Raw genomic sequence first — 22,723 nt, forward strand, 5'->3', positions numbered from 1 at the left:
TCTGTCTGAAACCCGATCCGACCCGGAAAATCGGGTCTGAAATCGGGTCGGTTTTCCGGGTCTCGGGTCGGGTCACGGGTTGGTTTTTTTTTTTTTTTTTGCTGCTGCTGCTTGTTGTTTTCCATGAGCATTTAGTTACTATATTCTTTTTTGTCATAATAATCTCATTAAAAAAAAAAAAATCCAATATCAAATCATTTTTAAAAAAAAATTATACTATTTAAAAAATATCCAATATGAAATCATTTAAAAAAAAAATTATGAAAATAAAAGCTAAAATCTCCTTAGCAAGCCACATTTATGACTATTAAATGGATACACACAATAAAAACACAAAACCAACAATATCTTCACTGAACCATCTGAGGTGCAAGTATGATATCTCTTCTTTCGATTCCTTCTCTTATGCAACTCCAAAACACACCAAACAAAAGAAAATAATATAGTCCTCCACATTCCATTCATTTATAACCTATCCACTCTAATTCATTTCATTCTGTTGTGAACTCTCCAAACAGTGTCAGAACTTTGAGAAAGCAAAACAAATGCATACAAACCAACACAAGCACTAAAGAGCCGGAAATGAAAAACTATGGCAAGATATCTAAAGCTTTACATTACAACAAAATGCTTAGTCGTGAAACAGATTACAGCAATCCATTGCTGGGCAGAATGCTTAGTTGTCAAAAAAAAGTTTCTTTTCAGTAATCCTGCATGTAAGCACTTCTTCAAGCTCCAACATTAAACTTGGCTTCATACACGTGGGGTTGCTGCAAAAAAGAAATATTCTTTTAAATTCTGAATGGATGCTATAATTGGTACTAACACCTTTAATCAAAGAAACGACAAAGAAATTGATTAGAGAGGCAAACTAACCTTAATTCTCTTCAAACTGTCATTTGTAGCTCTCTGTTTCTCAAGAGTGAGACACAAAGCTGGCAGTTCCTGCTCAATGAATTAGTAAATTATTAATATTTCAGTATTTAGGTATCTCCAATAAGACATTTAGATTAAGGAAACAACATAGGAGAAACAAGAAGATATCCCAGGAAAAGAAGTCAAAGAAACATACATTTTTCAAATTTATCCTTTTCGTCAATAGCAAACTTTCCTCCTCTCTAAGTTCAGCTAGCGACTGCCCAAAAAGAAGAAAAAAACAAGGGATACGAATACAACTTTTTATTTTAATCATCACCAAAAGCTAGATAAACAAAGGACCAATGCAAAGTTAAGGCAATTTGTTCAAATAGAATCAACAACATTGGATGATGAATGAGAGAGCTCCTTTAAGTTTGGACAGAGCTTAAAAATAACTTCCACCTGATATTCCAAAAACATATTGCACAAAAAAATGTACAACTAAACAATTAAAAAGACATTTGCACTTGCACTTGCACTTCTACTATATTGCCTGTGTATATTTGTACTATAATTAGCATATCAGAAAGATGCGGACCTATTAGCTTAAAGCTTTACCCAATAAACCAAGTGGTACATGAGAGCATATGGAAATCAACTATTTCTATTTATAACACAGTTGTGTACACGTTAGAGCATTATATAGCTGGGTCAACCTATTTACTCCAACTACTTGTCAAGTCGATATTTCTGATACATAAGCATTTAAGGATGCAAAATGGGTAGTTTAATGTGTATATATGCCCATGACGGATATTTGCTAGCAGTCATTAACATGTGCTAGTTTTACTGCTCAATGCAGACATTTTCACACATGGATAAGAAATAATCGAAATGGGTGGAACAAGAGCATCAAAAGTTGCATCAACATAGCAAACTAACAACACCAAACATCGAAATAGAACATGCAACAAACTTGGTAACAACTCTGCCAACACAGAAAACTACACAAAACAGTGACTGCACCACAGCAGATACAATGTCTTAATCTTTAAAAACAGTTGAAATAACTCCTCAATTAGCTGAAAGAACCCTGTTCTGACAGTTTCCAAGTTTGTTTATTCTTTGGATGAATAAATAAAAGGTATACATATAGTTTCCCCTTTCATAATTTATATGCAAATGTCAATAAATAGAATTTTTAGCTAAAATCAAAACCATTACATGTGAATATATCAGCAAAAAACATGACATACTTAAAGGACATGGGTTCTTTGGTTTAAGAAAATAAAGCAAACAGAACACTTAAAAAGTACCCGAATCCAACAGAGAAACAGAGTAAAGCTTTCAAAGATGGGAGTGGCAGAGGTCTTTTACCTTGGCGAAAATGCAAAATAGTGAAACCCCAAAGAGAGGCAGAAGAGCTCTTTAGTTTAAAACCTGAAAAAAAATCAAAATGGGTCCTTAAAAAAAACGATTCAAGCCAAAACCCACATCACAAAACGCAAGAAAATCAAACCCAAACAGAATATTCACATAGAAAAAAACCCCAAAATCCGAAAGTATTAAAAACCCAACTCTATTAACAAGAAACAGAGATAACAAGAAATAGGTTTAGCTATTTATTCTATGACTTAGGTACACTTTGGTTAATTCGGTCCAATTCAGTCTATTTGGTCCTTTTGGTCTATTTTGGTCCAATTCGGTCCACTTAGGTCCATTCCGTCCATTTAGGTTCATTCGGTTCACTGCAGTCCAATTCGGTCTATTAGGTTCATTCAGTCTATTTTAGTCCACTTCAATCCTATTCACTTGCTTGTTGAAATTAGTTCCCAACTGGATTAAAAAAAAAAAAAAAAAAAATCCCCCAGTGGAAGTCGACCATCTTATAGTCGATTTCTATAGGAAATCGACTCTCAAAGAGTCGATTTCCATGGGAAATCGACTATCACAGAGTCGATTTCTACTGGGGTTTTTTTGTTTTTTTTTTTGTTTTTGGCACCTACTCGTGCAGCAGTAAACCATAATTGGTTTCCCTTCCCCTGCAGCAGTAAACTAGATCCAGAACACATAACATGAGCAGCGGTAAACAAGTAGATACAAAGCATATGATACTGGTAAATGGCTCGTACATCATATGCAAACAACTGGATTCAAACAGTTACTATTCATACCCATTATAGGTTCCCTATTAACGGACAAAATACATTCAATACTAGCTATCATCGCTTCAAAGGAGGGCCCTGTGGTTGAATTTGCCAAAGTAGTAGCTACTAATGCCAGCCGTAATATAATTGCTGGCATTATAGACAAAAGCTGCACAACGCAACTATAGTAACAAGTACAATAGACAGCAAATAGTTCAATTACAACAACATTCAACAATTACCAAAATAACAACTAATAAATACAACATAGTCTCCATATTTGCCTACCACTTGTCCATACTAAACCATACTGATACAACATACTTTACATAGTCACCAAGCACTTCTCCATACTGATACAACATACTCTACATAGTCACCTAGCACTTGTCCATACAGAAGATAACCACAAGTTCCACGTACAATGTCACTTAGCAAAATCGAGTTTCCGCTTGCCTGCCAAAAATTAAAATACGGTCATTAGTTTCCAAATGCAAAGAACTATAACAAAATGAAATTCTGCATATATTATATAAAAACAGTGAGGGCACTTGCCTAGTTTATAGCAGTACCACTTGTCGATGCCCCACGAGAATTGGGACAACTTCTACGGTTATGCCCCTCTTGATGACACACTCCGCATCGTTGCCTCGGTTGAGTCTCCCTCAAGTCCGGATCTTCCCTCCGGCTTCCCCGTTCTCGCCGTACCCCATCCATTTCATTCCTTATTCTTGACTTCACAGGACGACCTGTGCCCCGCAACAGCAGTGGGTCAGGCACCCATCGTGGTCCGGAAACGTCCCTCCACTCAGACTCTGACTTTGGTACCACAAAATTATGTGAATATGTGAGAATGGCGTTGTTCAAACTGTAACATGGGTCAATATAGTTGGTCGCATTGAGATGCAGACCTTGAAGAACTTTAATTGCATGTGAACAAGGGATCTTCAAGTTTTGCCACTTTCTGCAACCACATGTTCTAGCAAATATGCGCACTTCATGACTGTGGTTTCCCCCTCCACCTCTATGGTCATTGTACGGGGTAACCACCTGATATACACCCTCTGCATGATTAAAATTCCTCACAGTGTGTCCTGCAATTTTCTACTCATTTCTGCTATAGATCTCCATTGCATAATCACTCCACAGCTTACCTCGAGAGAGATCAGAAGTAATTTGTTTATGTCGATCGTGGAAATATGCAACAAGTTTGCACCAAGTGAAATGAACCATTGCAGCAATAGGCAAACCGCGGGCACCTTTAAGTACCCCATTAAAGCACTCGGAGATATTGGTTGTCATTGCCCCGTAACGTCTTCCACCATCATGTGACTGGGTCCATTTCTCCACATCCTCACTCACTAGATATGTGTACGGCATATAACGTTCAATCCGCGTATCAGTAGGGTCTACACCCCTCAGTAAATTAATCTCGGCCTCCTTAATGGTTTCCATTATGGACTTAAATTTAGCTTCATTACTCGCATATCCAGCTTTCAAGGCCAATGCCTTTAGAATCGGGTTATCAAAGTGTCTGTTGAAGTTGCTAGCAACATGTCGAAGGCAATATCGATGATATACCTGTTCTCTTCCGTCCTCACGTCTAGGCCACTCTCGAATGGCACATTTAATACCTTTATGTCGGTCAGAAATAATACAAATGACATCGTTAGGTATGACATGCTCTATGGAAATCCTGAGACACTCTAAAAACCACCCCCAACTAGCCCCTGACTCCTTGTCCACAACAGCGAAGGCGAGAGGCAAAACCTTTTGGTTAGCATCGGTTGCCATTGCAATCATCAATACCCCTTTGTATTTACCATACAGATGAGTCCCGTCAATACTAATCACTGGCCTGCAATATTGGAATGCAGCAATGCATGGAGCGAATGCCCAATATACATAGCGTAGTAACGCAGTACCTTCGTGTGGCCTAGGTATGGTGTGATAGCTGTACTGGGTACCTGAGTCCTCATCCAAGTATGCCAACAACAACTTTCGCAACTTTTGGTAAGACTCCTCCCAATCCCCAAATATCTTAGCAATTGCCTTTTGTTTTGCGTCCCATACTTTATAGTAAGAAAGCTCATGATTATACTTAGTACGTATGATCTCCCACAGCTCATCAATACGTGCAGTGTGATTTTTTTGCAATTTTCCCATAATTTCTGATGCAACAAAATGCGAATCCATCATTCTACCATCTCTTTTTAGGCCAAAGGGTATACAAGTGTGTGGACCCACATAAGACGTAACCATCCACATACCATTGAATTTAGTCTTCATGTATGCCCCAACATACCACATGCAGTTGTCATCAACACATGCGGCGCACAATTTCGTTTTGGTCAACCTCCGGATTATAAAATTTCTATTATCCTTTGCTGCGTATATTATCAATGCATGCTTCACCGCATCTTTATTTGCAAAAGTCAACCCTTTAGAAAAATGCATCCCATCTTCCCAAGTAGAGACAAATGGTATCTGAAGACGTGAAGGATCAACCATATCTTCCCAAGTATTTGAGTAGAATGACTCAGCAGGAGGTCTGTAGCCAGTGGTCGTATTTCTATTATACTGGACACCAATATCATCATTTGCATCACCTTCATCATGGTCCTCCATATTTTCCTCTTCAAAATTGGGAACGACTTCATGTTCATCCACATCGTTCTCAAAGTCGCCTTGCTCAATCCTCTCTTCGTACTCATCCACAACCTCAACATTTTCACCATCATTCGCAACATGATCTTCGTCTTCGTCTTCCTCCTCTAAATGTGTCTCTTCACGATAGAGGGTTTCACTAGTATTAGCAACATGATCTTGAGATGGGAGCGTATAACCTCCCATCGTATACCCTTGTGCAGTATACCCTCCCATCGTATACCCTCCCATTGTAGTGCATCCATCATCTAGGGCTGTAAATTGTAAAGCCGTAGTTTTTTCTTGCACCACCTCAGTAGTGTTATCTGCAGGCCCCTCCAAACTTACATACAACTCAGCAGCATTTACTTGGGGCATTTTCTGGATCCTATTAAACATCATCTTTACATGTTTATCTTCTTTGATCGCCATATACCCATAATTTATCCGTTCATGAAGGACTTCTTGTGGGTAACGATAAATAATCTTGATGTCATACCAAGCAGGATTCAATTTCAATTCGTCCATTATTTTCCTCTTCAAATCATTCAACGTCTTCAACTTACGACGTAACATCATGTAGTAGCATTCGATACCCTCCCCTCTAAATGGGAATCCGTCAATCCCTTCAGGATTGTGAAGGGGTCCACCGAAGTATACATTTATATCAATATTCTTCAAAGATTGTGAACCTATTAGAGAGCCAAGCCAAGGAAATTTATGTTAGTGACATATTTTATCTCTTTCATTTAACATCAATTACAAAACTTTTTCTATCTACTCAAAGTACAAAAATTACAAGGGATCTAAAAGTGTAACAATTGCATATACTCACCCCACATCACATACAAACACACTCAATCATTATAATTTCGTACTCAAACAAATAAAAAAACTAAAAACAAAACTCACCCCCATTACAAATTTTAAACTCAGCTCTAACAAAAATATAAATAAAAATATCATCATTCCAGTGCTACGGAAATTAATGGCATACCCTGTTACACTACTATTAATGAAATAACATAGAGCAGGGTTCATCAGACAAAAGGAAAAAAAAAAAAAAAAAAACACTAATGTGAATATGATCATGATCAATCAAATTAGACATATCATCTAATTTGAAAATCAAGGCATTAATATACAGTGAAATATACTAGATGTGATATACAAACTCAAATTTTGACTCTGAATCATAAAAATCATACAATAAAAAATCTGTCATGACAGTAAATTTGTTTCGAATCTGCTAATATGTCATCAGCTTTATGTCATCCAGAAAATGGAAAAATGCTAGCTGCTTAATTAGGTGCAACTGGACCGGTGACCCAAGTATTTTCATAGCTTTTACTGTATTCAATAATGTCTTTCTCATGGTTGGAATTTCATAAAAGTTGGAGGTTGCACAATTCTTTGAACCTGTTTCTTTTTTCTTTCCTTATGTGTCTATTATTTATATATTTATATAAATATATAGTTGTATAAATATATAAATATAAATATATAGTTGTATAGATATATAAATATAAATATATAAATATAAATATATAGTTGTATAAATATATACATTTATTTATATTTATATAAATATATAAATATATAAATATAAATCCATATATTTATATAAATATATATATATATATATATATATATATATATATTTATATTTATATTTATATTTGCATTTAGTTGTATAAATATATAAATATAAATATAAATATATTTATATAAATATATAGTTGTATAAATATATAAATATAAATATATAGTTGTATAGATATATAAATATAAATATATAAATATAAATATATAGTTGTATAAATATATACATTTATTTATATTTATATAAATATATAAATATAAATCTATATATTTATATAAATATATATATTTATATTTATATTTATATTTATATTTATATTTGCATTTAGTTGTATAAATATATAAATATAAATATAAATATATTTATATAAATATATAGTTGTATAAATATATAAATATATTTCTATAAATATATAAATATATAAATATAAATATATTTATATAAATATATAGTTGTATAAATATATAAATATATTTCTATAAATATATAAATATAAATATAAATAAAAATATATATATAAATATTTAAACATATAGTTGTATAAATATAAATATATATACATATTTAAACAACCAACTAATATACATAAGGAGCCCTGCTTGGGCTTCCAGGCCGGTTACTCAAAAAAAAAAAACTAATATTATGAAACAAATCTACATATTTAATACAAACAAATATCTTATCAGGAAACAAATATAAATATTTAATACAAACAAATATCTTATTGGGAAACAAATATAAATAATTAATACAAACAAATATTTTATCAAGAAATGGCATGACAAATTCAATGCAAGCAACACTTTTTAAAGCAGCTATATACACTAAACAACCAACTAGATAGTGAGGAGGAGACCCTTACTTGACATGAGGATGAGCAATATACTGTTGAGATTGTATCAGAGTGAGAGGAGTAATGTTTTGCTGCTGATGTATGAGAGTTTATGAGAGTTGTATTATGTTTTGTGAGAGTTGTTGAGAGAGGTTTTGTGATAGAAGTTGCTGAAGGTGTGAGTTGTGTGAGGCAGTCAAAATATTTTCTGAGAGTTGTGTGAGAGGTTGTGTGAGACCAAAAATACAACACAGTAGCTGTGACTTCATGGCACGCCCAAAAGAGACCAACTCCAGACTTGATGGCACAACACCAAAAATACAAAGTACCTGGTGTGCAGAGACAAACTCCAAACTTGATGGCACAAGACCAAAAATACACAGTCCAAAAATACACAGTACGTGTGCAGAGACAAACTCCAGACTTGTCTCTGCAGAGACTTGATGGCACAAGACTAAAAATACAAAGTCCAAAAATACACAGTACTTGATGCAGAGACAAACTCCTCCAGACTTGATGGCACGCTCAAAAAGAACCTGCAGAGACTTGATGGCACAAGACTTTTATACAAAGTCCAAAAAATACACAGTACTTGATGCAGAGACAAACTCCTCCAGACTTGATGGCACGCTCAAAAAGATCAACCAAAACTACAGTACCTGGTCAGCTATACAGTAGGTTTGACTGTGTGAAAATCGAGTCTCAGAGACTCGATTTTACTTTAAGTAAATCGAGTCTATGAGACTCGATTTCTACGTGTTCTCCACGCAGAAATCGAGTGTCTGAGACTCGATTTCTATGTGGAAATCGAGTCTCAAACACTCGATTTCTGCGTGGAGAACACGTGGACTTTTTGGCATACAAAACCAGCTAAACCGAGCCTTAGAGGCTCGATTTAGAGGCCCTAAATCGACCCTCTAAGGCTCGAGTTGTTACAATCCCAAATTGTTTGCAAACGGGGCCAACTAACTGAATAGTTAGTTTTTAAATGCTAGTTTCCTACAATCTCCCACCTATAACCTAACATACTCAAATATTGGCATAGGTTTTTCCCTTTTTAAAGAAGATATGGAGTAAGGATGAGGCTCCCATGATCAGACTCTGCCCCCACCCAATTAACATTCCTTTTATATACGTACACAAGCATTGTATTGAAAGAACACGGAAATAAAGTGTGGTATTATTACTTAAAACCCTAAAGTTCAATCCAACCATTATAATTTTGAAGCTTGCAATCTAAGTTCTTAATAAATCATTCAACTAAAAATAATGAAAATTCACATGCACATAGAACAATTTGGAATATTATAAGATGACAGAGTTTACCAACAGTATAAAAATAGTTCCATATATAAATAGATATAAATAGAATCATGAAAAACATCTATTAATAATTACCTTAATTATTTAATTTAATGTTTAGAAAAAAAATAAAAGAGAAAAAAAAATCATATTTTGTTAAATATTCTCGTGAATTGCACGGGTGACTAACTAGTTATTACTTATTATCAAAAACCCTAGAGTTCGATCTAACTATTAGAATTTTAAAGCTTGCCATCTAAGTTCTCTTTTTTTTTCTTTTTCATTTTTTGAGGGAAAACCTTGCATCTAAGTTCTTAGCAAATCTTTCAACTAAAAAAAATGAAAAATTCATGTGTATATAAAACTATTTAGGATATTTAAAACAACAGAACCTCTAACCAATTTGGAGGAAAATTCCTCCAACCCATTAGATGATAGTTAAAGTAACTATTCACATGTACTTTTAGTTACATTATCCTTTTAATAAATCTTGTAACCTATTTAAATAATACACTTTGATGGTTTTATGAATTGTCACATAATAGATTAGAGAAAAATTTTATCCATATAAAAAAATCCCCAATGTGAATTGTAGGTGATAACTTGGCACCACCATAATAAATAATAAATAATAATAATAATAAAACCGTACAAAACGGATTTTAAAAATCCAAATAATATACACTATTTAATAAACATTCTATCATTTAGTGACTTTTTTCTTAATACCAAAATATTACTGTGTCCAAATTTGCCTCAATGAGTGGATCTTAGATTCAAATCCACCCTCCCAAACTGATTGTAAGCCAAAAAAACAAAGTTTCTAGTATCTTCAACTACTATTCTCACTGAAGAAACAAGTCAAAACGATTTAAAAATTCAGTAACAAAAAATCTATAATCTCTTGTTCTCAAGAGTTGCATTAGCATGATATGGATAAGGAAATTCTGACATCTGAGTGACTAGTTGCAATAAATTGATTCCTTTAAAATGGAATATGGCAAGGCAAAAGACTGCCATACATACTCATCGTGATAAAATCCAACACTAGATTCCCCAATTATAGTACAACATAGAACGTCCAGGCACTCAATTCTTCAAATTAATTTCCCTCAGTTGCAAGCTTGATACTTTCCGAGTTCTCATTCTTTTCCATCAGTCATCTCCAGTACTTCATCAGCCTCACCATTAGAGGGTTTCTCGTCCTGCACCAAAGAGCTGTTTTCAGGCCCCATGCGCGTTAAAAGCCTCTCCTGCAGTTCTTGGCAATCAGTTGCAGTGACCATTACAGATAAACTTGCCCTACCCTTCCAGCACCCAATTGCTATTGACTCATCTACTTGGGTTTGATCCATCGAGGCATTGCTACCTGCAGTAAAAGGATTACATTAGCTACTCATGTAATTTAGCACCAGTCATTTTGACAACTTGGTACTATATACCTCTGCTCAAAACTATCACACAGCAACCAGGCATTAGGTTTGATGCCTTATGACCGAATTCAGCATCAACAAAATCTGCAAATTTAATAGTTTTATATTGCAGAAGATGCTTGAAGTCCACTGGGGATGCATATAGGATTTGTTTGGTGATGTAGGGGAGAAGTACTGGTAATCCTTCAGAGGATATCCGGAATGAACATGGTGCGGAGTTACCTTCTCTGGATGTTTGTCGTTCCTATTTTTCAGCAGAGAAGAAAAATAAGAGGATAGATAACCTCCAATTACTCACACACAAAAAAAAAAAAAAAAAAAAAAAAAAAAAAAAAGGTAGGTGATAAAAGGAGTTTTATTCTCATAACACATAAGAATTCCCAATTAGTCATCAGTTGAGCAAGGCTCATTGCATGGAATATGATAAATTTAATAACATGTAATTGAAAAAGAAAACGACTCCATATTTAGCAGACACATTCCTTTAAATATATTGGTTCTGGTCCTCTACCTATAAACCCCTAACTCAGATTAGGTCATAGTTCAACTCCTAGCCAGCAGAGTGGCAAGCATCCTCCTTGATTTGTCTTTTGGTACTAAAATACTATGCTTTAAATAAAAAAAATAAAAAAATAAAAAAACCTGTCCATTTGCATGTTAATGATATCATAAATGATCATTGACTAGACATCATAGGCTTCAAGACTAAAGCTGTGCGGAACTGGGAACCTGCTTGACAGTATTTATATCTTAACATTAAAGAAGTGGGGATGGGGAAGAGGTTATATTCATTTACGATAAACATTAAATAACTGATGTGTTATGTAACAATATAATGCAGAAATTCTGAAACTTTTGGAAGGGCCATGGCCCCAGCCTCCCTCAACAACTGGGCTAAGCAGCCTCTTTAAATTATTAAGTTATGGCACTTACTCTTTATTCATTGCCTTAATTTATGAAGGTAATGGCTTTAGAAGGCCTTCTCTATCATGAACTTATAAGGCAGTTGTTCAAACACAGGGTTGGTGCTACCATACCAAAGATAAGGGAAGAGAAAACCAGTGGAAAACCAACCATAAACATGTACCTCGGAATTGGGAACCTACTCAACCTACAATAGGGCATAATACCTAATAATAATTAATGATGACGTATGGAAACACTTACAAACATCTTCAGGCCAATGGACGTTATCTTAAGTTGCTGCCCGACTGAGAAATTCAATTCAAGAACATCCTTAACTGACTTTGAGATATAGTAAATTCTCTTCACATGATTTGTATCGTTGTTTCTTGTGACAAGATGCCCCTTTAATGGAAAGGAATCATCAATACCGTAGAATGTCATTATGCTAGTTACAATAGCTTCATCTTTGAAGAAAACGACAGGGTCAACCCCTTTCCACTTGCCTTGAGTCTGCAACTTTCTTTTACCTCCAGCTTTCTTAGGATCAGTTTCCCTATGACCAGGTGCTTCAGCTTCCTCTGAATTATGCTCTTCACACGTAATGCAAGTATCAGGTTCAACAGCAGCCCCCTCTGTCTCATTATCTATTAAATCAGCCTCTGAAGCTGCGCCTGAAAGTTTCTCATCTGTACCATCTGCTGAAACAACCTCCAATCCATTTGTATCTTCAACAATCTGATTCGATAAGTTTACACATGGCTTATCATCTAGTTGCAGACTATTGGGTTTCTCCTGCATGGCTGCAGGGATCAAAAGTCACATTGTAATCATCTAATGAAGAAAAAGCATAAATTTAAAACTTCTTAGCAGATATAGTATCATAAACAAATAGCAATTGCAAAAGGGTATCAAACCATTCATCAAAGCAAGGGATTTATTCAATGGATGTTTAGCACAGGAATCCTATTAGCTTTGGTTTACCAAAATCAATATGTGGTCTTGGATTCATAAGAAAAATATAATGACTTAAGATAATATCCAATGTTACCTGGAAGAGGAGAAAGTTTGTGGAAGACCGCAATGAAAAAGGCCCCACTGTTTTGATCATGAGGCATTATCCTCATGCAACGTTCAAGGGGAAAATTAGAAACCTCCTCATCCAATTCGTCAGCTAGAGCTACAGGATCCTCCGACTGCTGAATCCCCTCTTCAGGATTTCCATCACCACCATTCTCATGCTTTTCTCCCAATTCTACATCTTGGTTATTCTCAGTTGACTCAACATAGCATCTGCCAGAAGGAAACATGCTGGGAACTATCACACTCCTGCGGTACTTGGGGACATCTTTGTAGGAAACAAACCAGGTGCCCTTGTCACGTACCTGCATGTCCAAGTAAATGAATGAAAAAGCATACATTTTAAAGCTGCATGCAAGTAGCTAAAGTTGTGATGCCAAAAATTCTTTTGCAATTCAGACTACAAAAAGCAAAGGTGCAGGTGGGACTATATGCTAGCAGTGCACCTTATTCCCACTGAATAAGTGAATATACAATTCTAAAGAACGGACAAACCAAGTGGCCAAGTTATGCTGGACAATATCAAATGGGGATAAACTAGAAATTGAACAAAGGGAAAATGATAAACCCTAAGCATCAGCACCAGTCAAAGGAAAATTAGGAATCAGCACCTAAGTTACTAAGAATCAGCACCCAGCAATTGGAATTCTTCCAATTCAAAATTTCATTTCATCAAAGTCCCCTTGATAAGAGTACATAGTTTGTTTATATAAGCAAACTAAACCCTAGTTCTAATAGGTGTGGGAAACTGTAATTGCTTTATTACAAAAATAACCCTGACTTTGAATAAAAAATATTCATAAATGTACTTAAATACTGGGGCCTAAAATAAAACACCAATGAAAATACAATTGACTTGCAAAATAAAATAAAACTAAATTAAAAAAAAGAACTATTTGTGTCTCCCACATCACCAAGTAAAGTTCAGAACTCAAAAGCTACTATCCACCATTAATTAAGAAGAGAAACCACCTTTTGACCAAAACAGAGGAGGAAAAAGCAGTATTAGAAAGGCAAGCTTCCTTCTTGCATTGTAGTAAATTGCACCACTACTCTCGTCTATAAGGTCATAATTTGATTTCATATGCTCGGACAAAATAGTTGTACCAAGCCCAAATATTAAATTTAAATCCAGAGTTTATGAGTAACATACATCACCGTGTGAGATTAATATTCTAATATGCAAAGAAAACATGCCAAATATCCAACATTGTTTCAAATTACATCTTGAAATAAAGAACAATATTTTCTTTATATGTTATAAGTTTCATTCACATAACGCAAAGGAAGAGCAGGTAATGTCGTATATGTCTGGGCAATGAAGATTAACTTTCAGTATATTATAAAAGCAATATAGCAATTGTGTGAACCAAAAGAATGCAAATCCAGTAAGTAAAGAACATTAGGCTAAGGTGATGGCTCAGGAACCCAACATTTTTTGCTCAAGTTGCATGGGCTGAGACAATACACATGGTCTGCAGGTGATTGCATGCAGCCATAGGGATTATATCACTCGTATGGCTCAAAGGTACACCAGTTGTTAAGTAAAAAAAATGCAAAACCAGAACCCAAGAACTTACCTTCCATTTTTTAATTCCTGGCCTACGAACAAGTTGAGGAAGCTCACCGGAGACATCAACAAGTTCAAGAGACCCTCCACACTTCCGCAAAATCTGCAAAAAATGAGCCATGGTGTCCAAAAAGATTAAGTGATCAGACAAGAATAAACCTTCAGGTTGAGTAATGTGAAAGACAAATTGCTGCAACTGTAAGTGCATAATCAAGAGAAGAAATGGTATCCACTCTTTTCAAAAATATGAGCATCATCTAAAGAAAACTATAGAGGACAACAATTCATAACATTAAAAACCAACACAAAAAGCTGAATTGACGCAACTTTGCAACTTCTGTGAAAGTAAAAGCATAGAATGTATATAAAAGAGTTACAAGAGTACAATTCATGTACAAAATATTTCATATGTGGTACACCAACATAAGTTTAGGGGGAGAAAAATAGAACTTCTCAGCGATTACTGAGAAGTGAATCCTGTCCAGTTTATAAGAGGTCAAGGTACTTGGGTACCAAAGCCATTAATGTAATTTAGATGCAAAACCAACATTTTTTTTTTTTAAGTTAGTTTTGGCCCTGAGGGGAGGGGAATGAGATATTCAAACTAGAGACCTCCGTTTCATGAGAGGTCATCACCAGACGATTGTGCTATCCCTTGCTGTTTCAACATCTTTACAATAAAGAAGAGCTAAGAGGCAGACAAGCTCACAGGCGTAAACTAAAAGATACTTATCCAAAAAAAGCGTAAACCAAAAGATGGTAAAATTGACAACTCTGACTAAAGTACTACCTCTCTTTTCTAGCTATATCATTATATACTTTTTTCTGTCTTTTTTTTCTTTCTGTTTTTTTATTTTTTTTAGATAGATATGGAGAGCAATTTTATTAATCAGAGAAAAAATAAATAAACTTTTGAGTTCATGATGAACATAAAGGAACAAAAGAAAATACAAAAAATTATTAGACAGGTCTAAGTGAAGCTGGAAATTCAAAAACAGATGAACAATTATATTGTGATAAAAGACCAAACTTAATTCTCTCAAGATCATTAGGTTCTGCTAATCTTAGAATGGATCGATATTTTTGCTGCAAATTTGCTACAACTCAACTGGCACTTCCCTTTCCCATAATAATTGGTTGGAGGGTGAGGTTGTGGATTCAAGACCCACTAGGTACATGTGTAGCTTACCAATAAAAAAATCAATCATACAAACTAAGGCTTTGTTTGGTTGGGAAAATGAAAAGTGGGAGGATAGAGAATGTTTGTGTTTTCCACCATGCGTGTTAAATTATTATTATTATACCCTTATTATTAAAAGTAGAACAATGGAAAATTTGGGGGAACTTTGTACTTTTATAGTTTCTCTCCTCTTTCCTTTCAGAGCTAAGGCTCCAATGTGTAAGGGGGAAAAAAAAATGGTGGACTGGGTGGAAAGCTCCATCCACCCCACTTTCTTTCCACTCCCTTTTCACTCTAACTAAACAATGAAAGATAACAATTTCCTCTCCCTTTTCCTTCCCCCATTTTCAATCCTCTCCCTTCTCACCCCCAACCAAACATAGCATAGTATTAAGATATTGATTGATCATAAGATTGAGATATTGATTGAAGTAGACATCTCCCAAATATTTCAGAGCTAGCTTCTGATGCAGCCATGAAAGATTCCAAGACACAGTATTTTCTCCATCAAAATACCCCCAAAAAAAAACTCATCAAACCCTAGCCAATTTCGAGCCTTAACCCTTTCTTTACACCTCTAAACCCTAGATCCACAAGTCCTCACATATCAACAAATTCCCCAATATGTCCTATGTCAGCTTCATATCAAATTATACAATCTGTTGTCCTCTCTACTTAATTACACCTACTTTTGGTATACTCCTTAAAATGAAGTAAAGACCCATTAGTAAGAAATTTTGAAGAAGGCTGTGGTTTCCATTTATTTTTACTTGTCCAAAGTCAGAAACTATACTCTTTCAGCTTGTCAGGCTACTTCTCTACCCTTTCATTTTGATTGAGATGAGATAGTGAAAACTAAAAATAAAGCTAAGAATTTCTTGTAGGCTGGAAAAAGAGAGCATTTCAAATGTTACTTGATATGTAAATCATTGAGCCAGTTGAGTAAACCATAGCCTCTTTCTCTACTGAATTCATTGATGTAGAAAAATGACTGGTAAGTTACCTCAGCAACCACAGCTTCATTCTCTACTGGATTCATTGAGCAAGTTGAGTACACAATTCTCCCACCAACTTTAAGCAAAGATATACCTGCATAATCAACATAACTGCTGTAAGTTTCATATAACTTACTCAATTGAACACAAACATAGTTGCACTCATGGATGTGTATGATCTACAAGTATATAAACTTAAAACCAAAGTCTGAACGATTTTGGCATTCCATCTAACACAAGAAACAGATCAGTGAAACACCAGCAATCAATGATCAAAAAACTTCTAAAGTTTAAGCAGAAACAAGCATTGTAATGTAATGAATTTGATACAAGGTGGTAGGCTCTTGAAATAATTTATCTTTAATCAGCATTGAGATCTTATCTAAAACAAAACACATAAGAGAACTCTTTATTTTCATATCTCCCTTAGATACAAACCCACGATTATGGGACAATATCTGAGTTTTTTTTTTTTAGTGTGCGTTTGGATACCGCTTATTTTGCTAAAAACTGAAAACAATAAAAAATAATAATAATAATTACTGTTCATGCTTGAAAGTACCGTGCATATGCAAAACGCAAGAGGCGCTGGACTTAAAAAAAAAAAAAAAAAAAAGAATCAGCCAGACGCAGACATGGGAAGCGCAAAACGCGCTTCCCAAATGCACCCTTAGTTGAAATTTCAGACAAAGATTGAACCCTTGTTTAAAAATCAGATCAGGGTAAATAAGACCACATAAAGGTTCAACCAGCTTGATCATAAATAATTTTATTAAAATTAAGTTTAAAAAATTACAAAAATTATAAATATAATAGTATTATATAATTTAGGGTAATTGCAGTTAACCTACCTATGGTTAGACCCGTTTTAATAGTGCCCGCCTATGGTTTGAAAAGTGTCACTTAACCCACTTGAGGTGACCTCCGTTAGACAGCCATAACACACCCCTCCCTTTCACCATTAAAAAATAGGGGTTCAATAATCTTTTATGTCTCTCTCCCCCTTTGGATCCAGAACTTACAAAAAAAAAATCCAATTTATCCTAAAATCCCAAGATCAAAATTTCACAAACCCCATAGCCCATCTTATTCTTCTTCTTCAAGTTCTTCTTCTTGTGCCCACAGACAAAGCAAAAGCACCCAAAGCCACTGTTTGAGTTCCAGATCAGAGCCTTTAAGACATGGGTACAATTTGAAAGCTCTCTCTCTCTGGGTCTTTATGATATTATTACCTCATACTTTGTTTTGTAGCTTCCTCTTAAATGGGTCTGTGTATGTAAGTAAATCTCTTTGCAGCTCTAGCTCTTTTTATCTCCGTCTCTCAACAAGTCTTTTCCCTTCTTTTTTTGGCACCATCTCTTTGTTGTGTCTTTTCCTCTGTGTCATGGATTTTGGTAATAGTGGTAGTATGCAATCCTCAAGTGGTGGTGATTAAGAGTATGATTTACAAACCATTTTTTTGATTCTGGACTGCGAGAGTTATTTATTTCTATCTCTATCTTTTTACCTGTAATAGGTATTGGTCTTTATCCAAATCTCATTTTCTCACTATTAGTTGACAAGGTCGAAACTCTTATATCTAATTATTTTTATAAATAAAAATTTTTCCTGAATAAAATAAAAAATCAAAGACCAAGGAATCAAATCGATCTCAGCCTTCTTGAACCCACCACCATGTTGGTTCATTGCCTAACCCGCTGCAATATCCACAGCCACACCAACAAACTCACATGATGTTCGACCCTCTATCAAACTATTAAAACTCACCGTTTTAATAGTGCTTAGATCAGGTTTCTATTGTGTCTTATATACTAAAGGTGTTTTTCTAATGGCAAGAGGAGAGGTGGGTAACGACTGTTTAACGAAGGCCATCTCAGGCAGGTTAAGTAACACTTTTCAAACCACGGGTAGACACTATTAAAACGGGCCAAACCACAGGTAGGTTAGCTGCAATTACCCCTATAATTTAAATACTTACTAACTTGTACAGTTGTATTAAATAGAGGTCAGACCCTGGTAAGATGGCAAGTGCCTTCCAACAAAAGCAATAAGTCATGGGTTCAAGTCCAAGAATCAATCTCTCCAAAACAAATTGGGTGTAAGGCTGCCTACTATGACCCTCTCCCAAACCCAATGTTGTTAAAAGCATGCTTAAAGCATAAAGCTCGAAGCCCCAAGGTTTGAGAGCTTCACATAGCCAAAAAAATGCTCATTTAATGAAGCACGCTTTAGGCATGTTTTTTTGGAGCTTTTTGAATAAGCACAAAGCACTCCTAGGAGCGCTTTTTTATTTTATAGTTAAAAAAGATATAAATCATCAAAATCAATTGCTTGATCTTGAAATAAATTACATGGATCAATGATTTACTATACAACCACTAAGGTGTTGTATTACATAAACATCTCAAAAGATACAAACAAAATTAATTTACAGTTCTTATGAATTTTGGTCTCTGATTTTTAGAAGTATGTTGATCGGACCATATACATCATTCAATCATAACTATCATGGTTATATACTTTAATAAAGCACAAGATAATTATATTAAAATTTATGTTTAAACTTTCTACAACGAGATTATTTTGATTTGTCCATTGATAATTGCATTCAACCAACTATATAAAAGTTTTAAGAATTGAAATAACTTAAGTAAAATTTGAACTTACAAACATTATACAATTGCAGTTACCTAATAGGTAATATATACAAATTTTTGAGTTTTTATATTTTTTTATATATTGTTACAAATATTTCTAGTATAGGTTATTATATATTATATTTGAAATACATGTGCTTTGAGCCTGGGCTCCAACAGGCCTATGCGTGTAGGTGCGCTTGATGCTTTTACCACCCAAACCCCACAAAAAGTGGGAACTTTATGCACTAGGTACTAACTTGAATCAGCCACTCCATGTTTGTATATAAAAATAGAAGATTTATTAAGTATTTTGGGAGGGGGGGATGTGAATTTTTATAATTTAAAAATCTGACCAAATTGATAAAATTGGACCAGTTCACCAGACAGTTCAATCTGTTTTTCTTTTTTCTTTTTTTTTGAGAGATAAAAACATTAGTTTAGTTCAATCTGGTTTATCCCAGTTCAACTGACAAAACATTCAAGGGAGAACCACACTAGAAAGGAGAATTGGTTCACATTTCAACTGGTTGAACTGGCCAGTCTGGTCTCTGTTTAAAACAATGGATTGGAACCATAAGAAACATGATTGCACTTAGTCAACTTTGTTCCTGTAAGCTCACAAAGATTATAAAATGTCACTTGCTAATTTCAAAAGCATTAAGAGTTTTATAGGCCCAGACAACCATAAGGTTTTGTGACACAAGCTGATTGGTCAAATAACAGATCAGTCTTTGGGAATTGGCTTTAATGTTTTAATTTCATCACCAATCAACTGATAATACTTAATACGCATAGTCAGTTTGTACCAATCTTAATCTCAAAAAGACAAAACAATTGAATTATCCAAAAAAGTCTTACAATCCTAACAAGCAGGGGTACACAATCACATACAGTTTCCATTAAAGATTTTCCATCAAATGTACCTCGCATGGCTATCTGAACTTGTAGGCAATGGACCCCATTGCCCATTCCTGAATTCCTGTATAGGAAGAAAATAAATTTTACCGTCTTGAAAGAAAGGTAAAATAGAAATAGAATTAAAAGAGGAAAGAGATGGAAAGGAAAAGCAGTACCATTTCCTCCAGATATCTGGAGCCTTGCGGAGGGTACCATCTCCACTGCAGGGAACATCACATAAGACACGATCAAAGATAAGTTGACTAAGACTTTGCTGAAATCCCATTCCTCCTTCAGAAGAACTAGAGCAATTTCTGTTCAAACGGCAGCCAGGGAAATGTTGAGCTTCATGATTTGTGACTATCAGATTGGCAGTGCACATTCTTTTTGTTTGGTGGATGAGAAGATTACATCTTTGGACATCAAGATCATTTGCTACAACCTAAATTTAATAAAGAAATGTAGGAATCAATTTCACAAAAATAAACTCATCCAAATCATATCACAACAAGGTTCCCAGGCAGCCAATGGGCTCTACTTCGAATGACACATCCTCACCTTATAAGAGCAAGGTGGAGGGTGAGGTCATGGATTCAGTAGCCATGAGGTGTGTGCAACTTAGCAATACCAAATAAAGAAAAAGTTACCCACGCAAACTAAATGGGATAATGAGCACTACCAATTTCCATGCCATAACAGAAAATGAAAAGAGGACAGAGCAGACAACAATAAAATCAGAAGTAAAGAGTGTAAAATAAGGATATAGTAAGGACACAAACCATTCCTTTAGGCAGTGATCCTGCTTTGGTTGATCGGTGTATAATCTCAAGCAGCTGGAATGTTTTTGACCCTGGTGCAGCACACACTGCAAAAACAAGGAAAAAGTCATATAACACTTTTAAATACATCCAATTCTCTTATATTTCAAATGGGTTTTCAACGTCTTTTTCAACTGAAAATTCAAAAACCATTTGACAAAGACGAAGAAAAGGCAGTAGTGACAACATCATTTGATTAAAAAGAGTATTGAAAATACTTTAAATAAAAAAATAAAAAAAAGGAGATAGAGAGAGAGTACTAAAAAATGCAGTTGTACCAGAAAAAGAAAGGTTAAAAAAGAAAAGGAATTTTTAATGCACTGTAAGTTGCTTACTGTCAAGTACAAAATGATCCGGACATACATCCAGGAAGAGAGGAGGTACCTGCGACACAAGTAATCATTTATTGCAAGTACATCATTTTTTTATTATAAGTATTATTGCAAGTACATGCTTGACTGGTATTTTGAACTAAAACTGCACCAAGATGCCCAACACTTTGCAGATTTACTACAAAGCAATGTCGGTACATAAAATTTAAGAGTGACGGACAGTATGTAACATTGACGTACCATGCTGACAGCCTCCTGTCTTGTAATGTTTCCAATTTCATTTTCTAACTTTAAGAACTCGTGGAACCTGGGAAATTCATACATCAGAATGATGACAGCATATAAAAAATCTGAGAAATAATGGATAATTATTTTAAGTGATTCAAAATAGTCCATAGCATCATGGACAGCTTGCCCATATTGTACATATTCTACACTGGCCCTCTATCAGCTTGCTCAAATAATAAGACGAGAAGAGAACAACAACCGCAGCAGCAATAATAACAACGAAGCCCATCAGACTACCCTATCAATATACAATGGCCATAAATCTAGTCAAACCAACATATTGCAGGATTGAAAATTTATATCCAAAAACTTAATCGTGTAAAACTCTCTGTGAACAGTTTCTCCAAGCCCAACTTAGTTATAATTTCAATTTGTTCCAATAAAATTGTGGTGTTTTCCATGGATCCTTATCAACTAACTGCGGTTGAGCACTTGTATTTATTTCCACCATTGCGGCCTATGTAAAGCTAATACTCTCTGTCACCCTCCCGTTTATCATATTGTTTTTCACAACAACTCCCTCAACACCTTTTCACTCCTACAGCTTGAATTAAGTCATTCTAAGTAATGTATCTAAAGCAGAATAATTACACTTTTCTCAAAAACGAATTTGAAGGCACTCTTCCATTTTCAGACAGTTTAGCATAGCAGCAGCGGCGGCACACAGAGTCCGAAAATCGGACTTGGGGCTCTGCTTGAAATGCTTTCACTGAGTACGAGAGCTTCCTCTCCCTCCGCCGCTGCATCCCATTTTCAGACTCTGCTATGCTAAACCGTCCGAAAATGGAAGAGCACCTATTGAAAAACCAAAAACCCCCCAAATTGAAAATTTTAGTCGCAAAAAATTAAAATTTCTCTCCACAGTTCCAAAACCCAAATGCACTGTTTCAAAATCCGCTATTTGAACCATTGCATCTCTTACTAGTTACTACCAAACCCAGAGGGTATTCCCACCGAACTAGGTTGTAATATATACAACAAAGAAGACCCACCACCACTTTCACTTTCACTTTCAATCCACCACCATACCCACTAGTCTTACCCATAGACAAATGCATTTGACTATACACCAACAACAAGTTTAATGGATGATAATGCCCTAGAGGGAGTGGCATATACTTATTCATATACCAATGTTGATAATATCATTCTCAGTACCCCCACCAACTGGACCTCAAACTCAAACCTCGTTGAGCCTAC

The 22,723-nt window shown here is 35.1% G+C and overlaps 1 protein-coding gene across 2 annotated transcripts in view; it reads right to left on the bottom strand.

The window, feature by feature from the left end:
• Positions 1–10,208: 10,208 nt before the first annotated feature.
• The window catches only part of LOC126732420 (uncharacterized), an 84,223-nt gene continuing 71,708 nt past the window's right edge, over positions 10,209–22,723 (bottom strand). For both annotated transcript variants that reach the window (XM_050435266.1, XM_050435265.1), the window contains 11 exons: positions 21,476–21,542; positions 21,239–21,287; positions 20,865–20,950; positions 20,262–20,527; positions 20,112–20,167; positions 16,558–16,643; positions 14,385–14,477; positions 12,776–13,109; positions 11,989–12,527; positions 10,831–11,065; positions 10,209–10,757 (listed from right to left, as the gene is read on the bottom strand). In XM_050435266.1, coding sequence (XP_050291223.1) covers positions 10,531–10,757; positions 10,831–11,065; positions 11,989–12,527; positions 12,776–13,109; positions 14,385–14,477; positions 16,558–16,643; positions 20,112–20,167; positions 20,262–20,527; positions 20,865–20,950; positions 21,239–21,287; positions 21,476–21,542 — 2,038 coding nt within the window. In that variant the 3' untranslated portion in view covers positions 10,209–10,530. The remainder of the gene's footprint in view (positions 10,758–10,830; positions 11,066–11,988; positions 12,528–12,775; positions 13,110–14,384; positions 14,478–16,557; positions 16,644–20,111; positions 20,168–20,261; positions 20,528–20,864; positions 20,951–21,238; positions 21,288–21,475; positions 21,543–22,723) is intronic.

This window comes from Quercus robur, chromosome 6, assembly GCF_932294415.1.
Source record: "Quercus robur chromosome 6, dhQueRobu3.1, whole genome shotgun sequence".
Classification (NCBI taxonomy): domain Eukaryota; kingdom Viridiplantae; phylum Streptophyta; class Magnoliopsida; order Fagales; family Fagaceae; genus Quercus; species Quercus robur.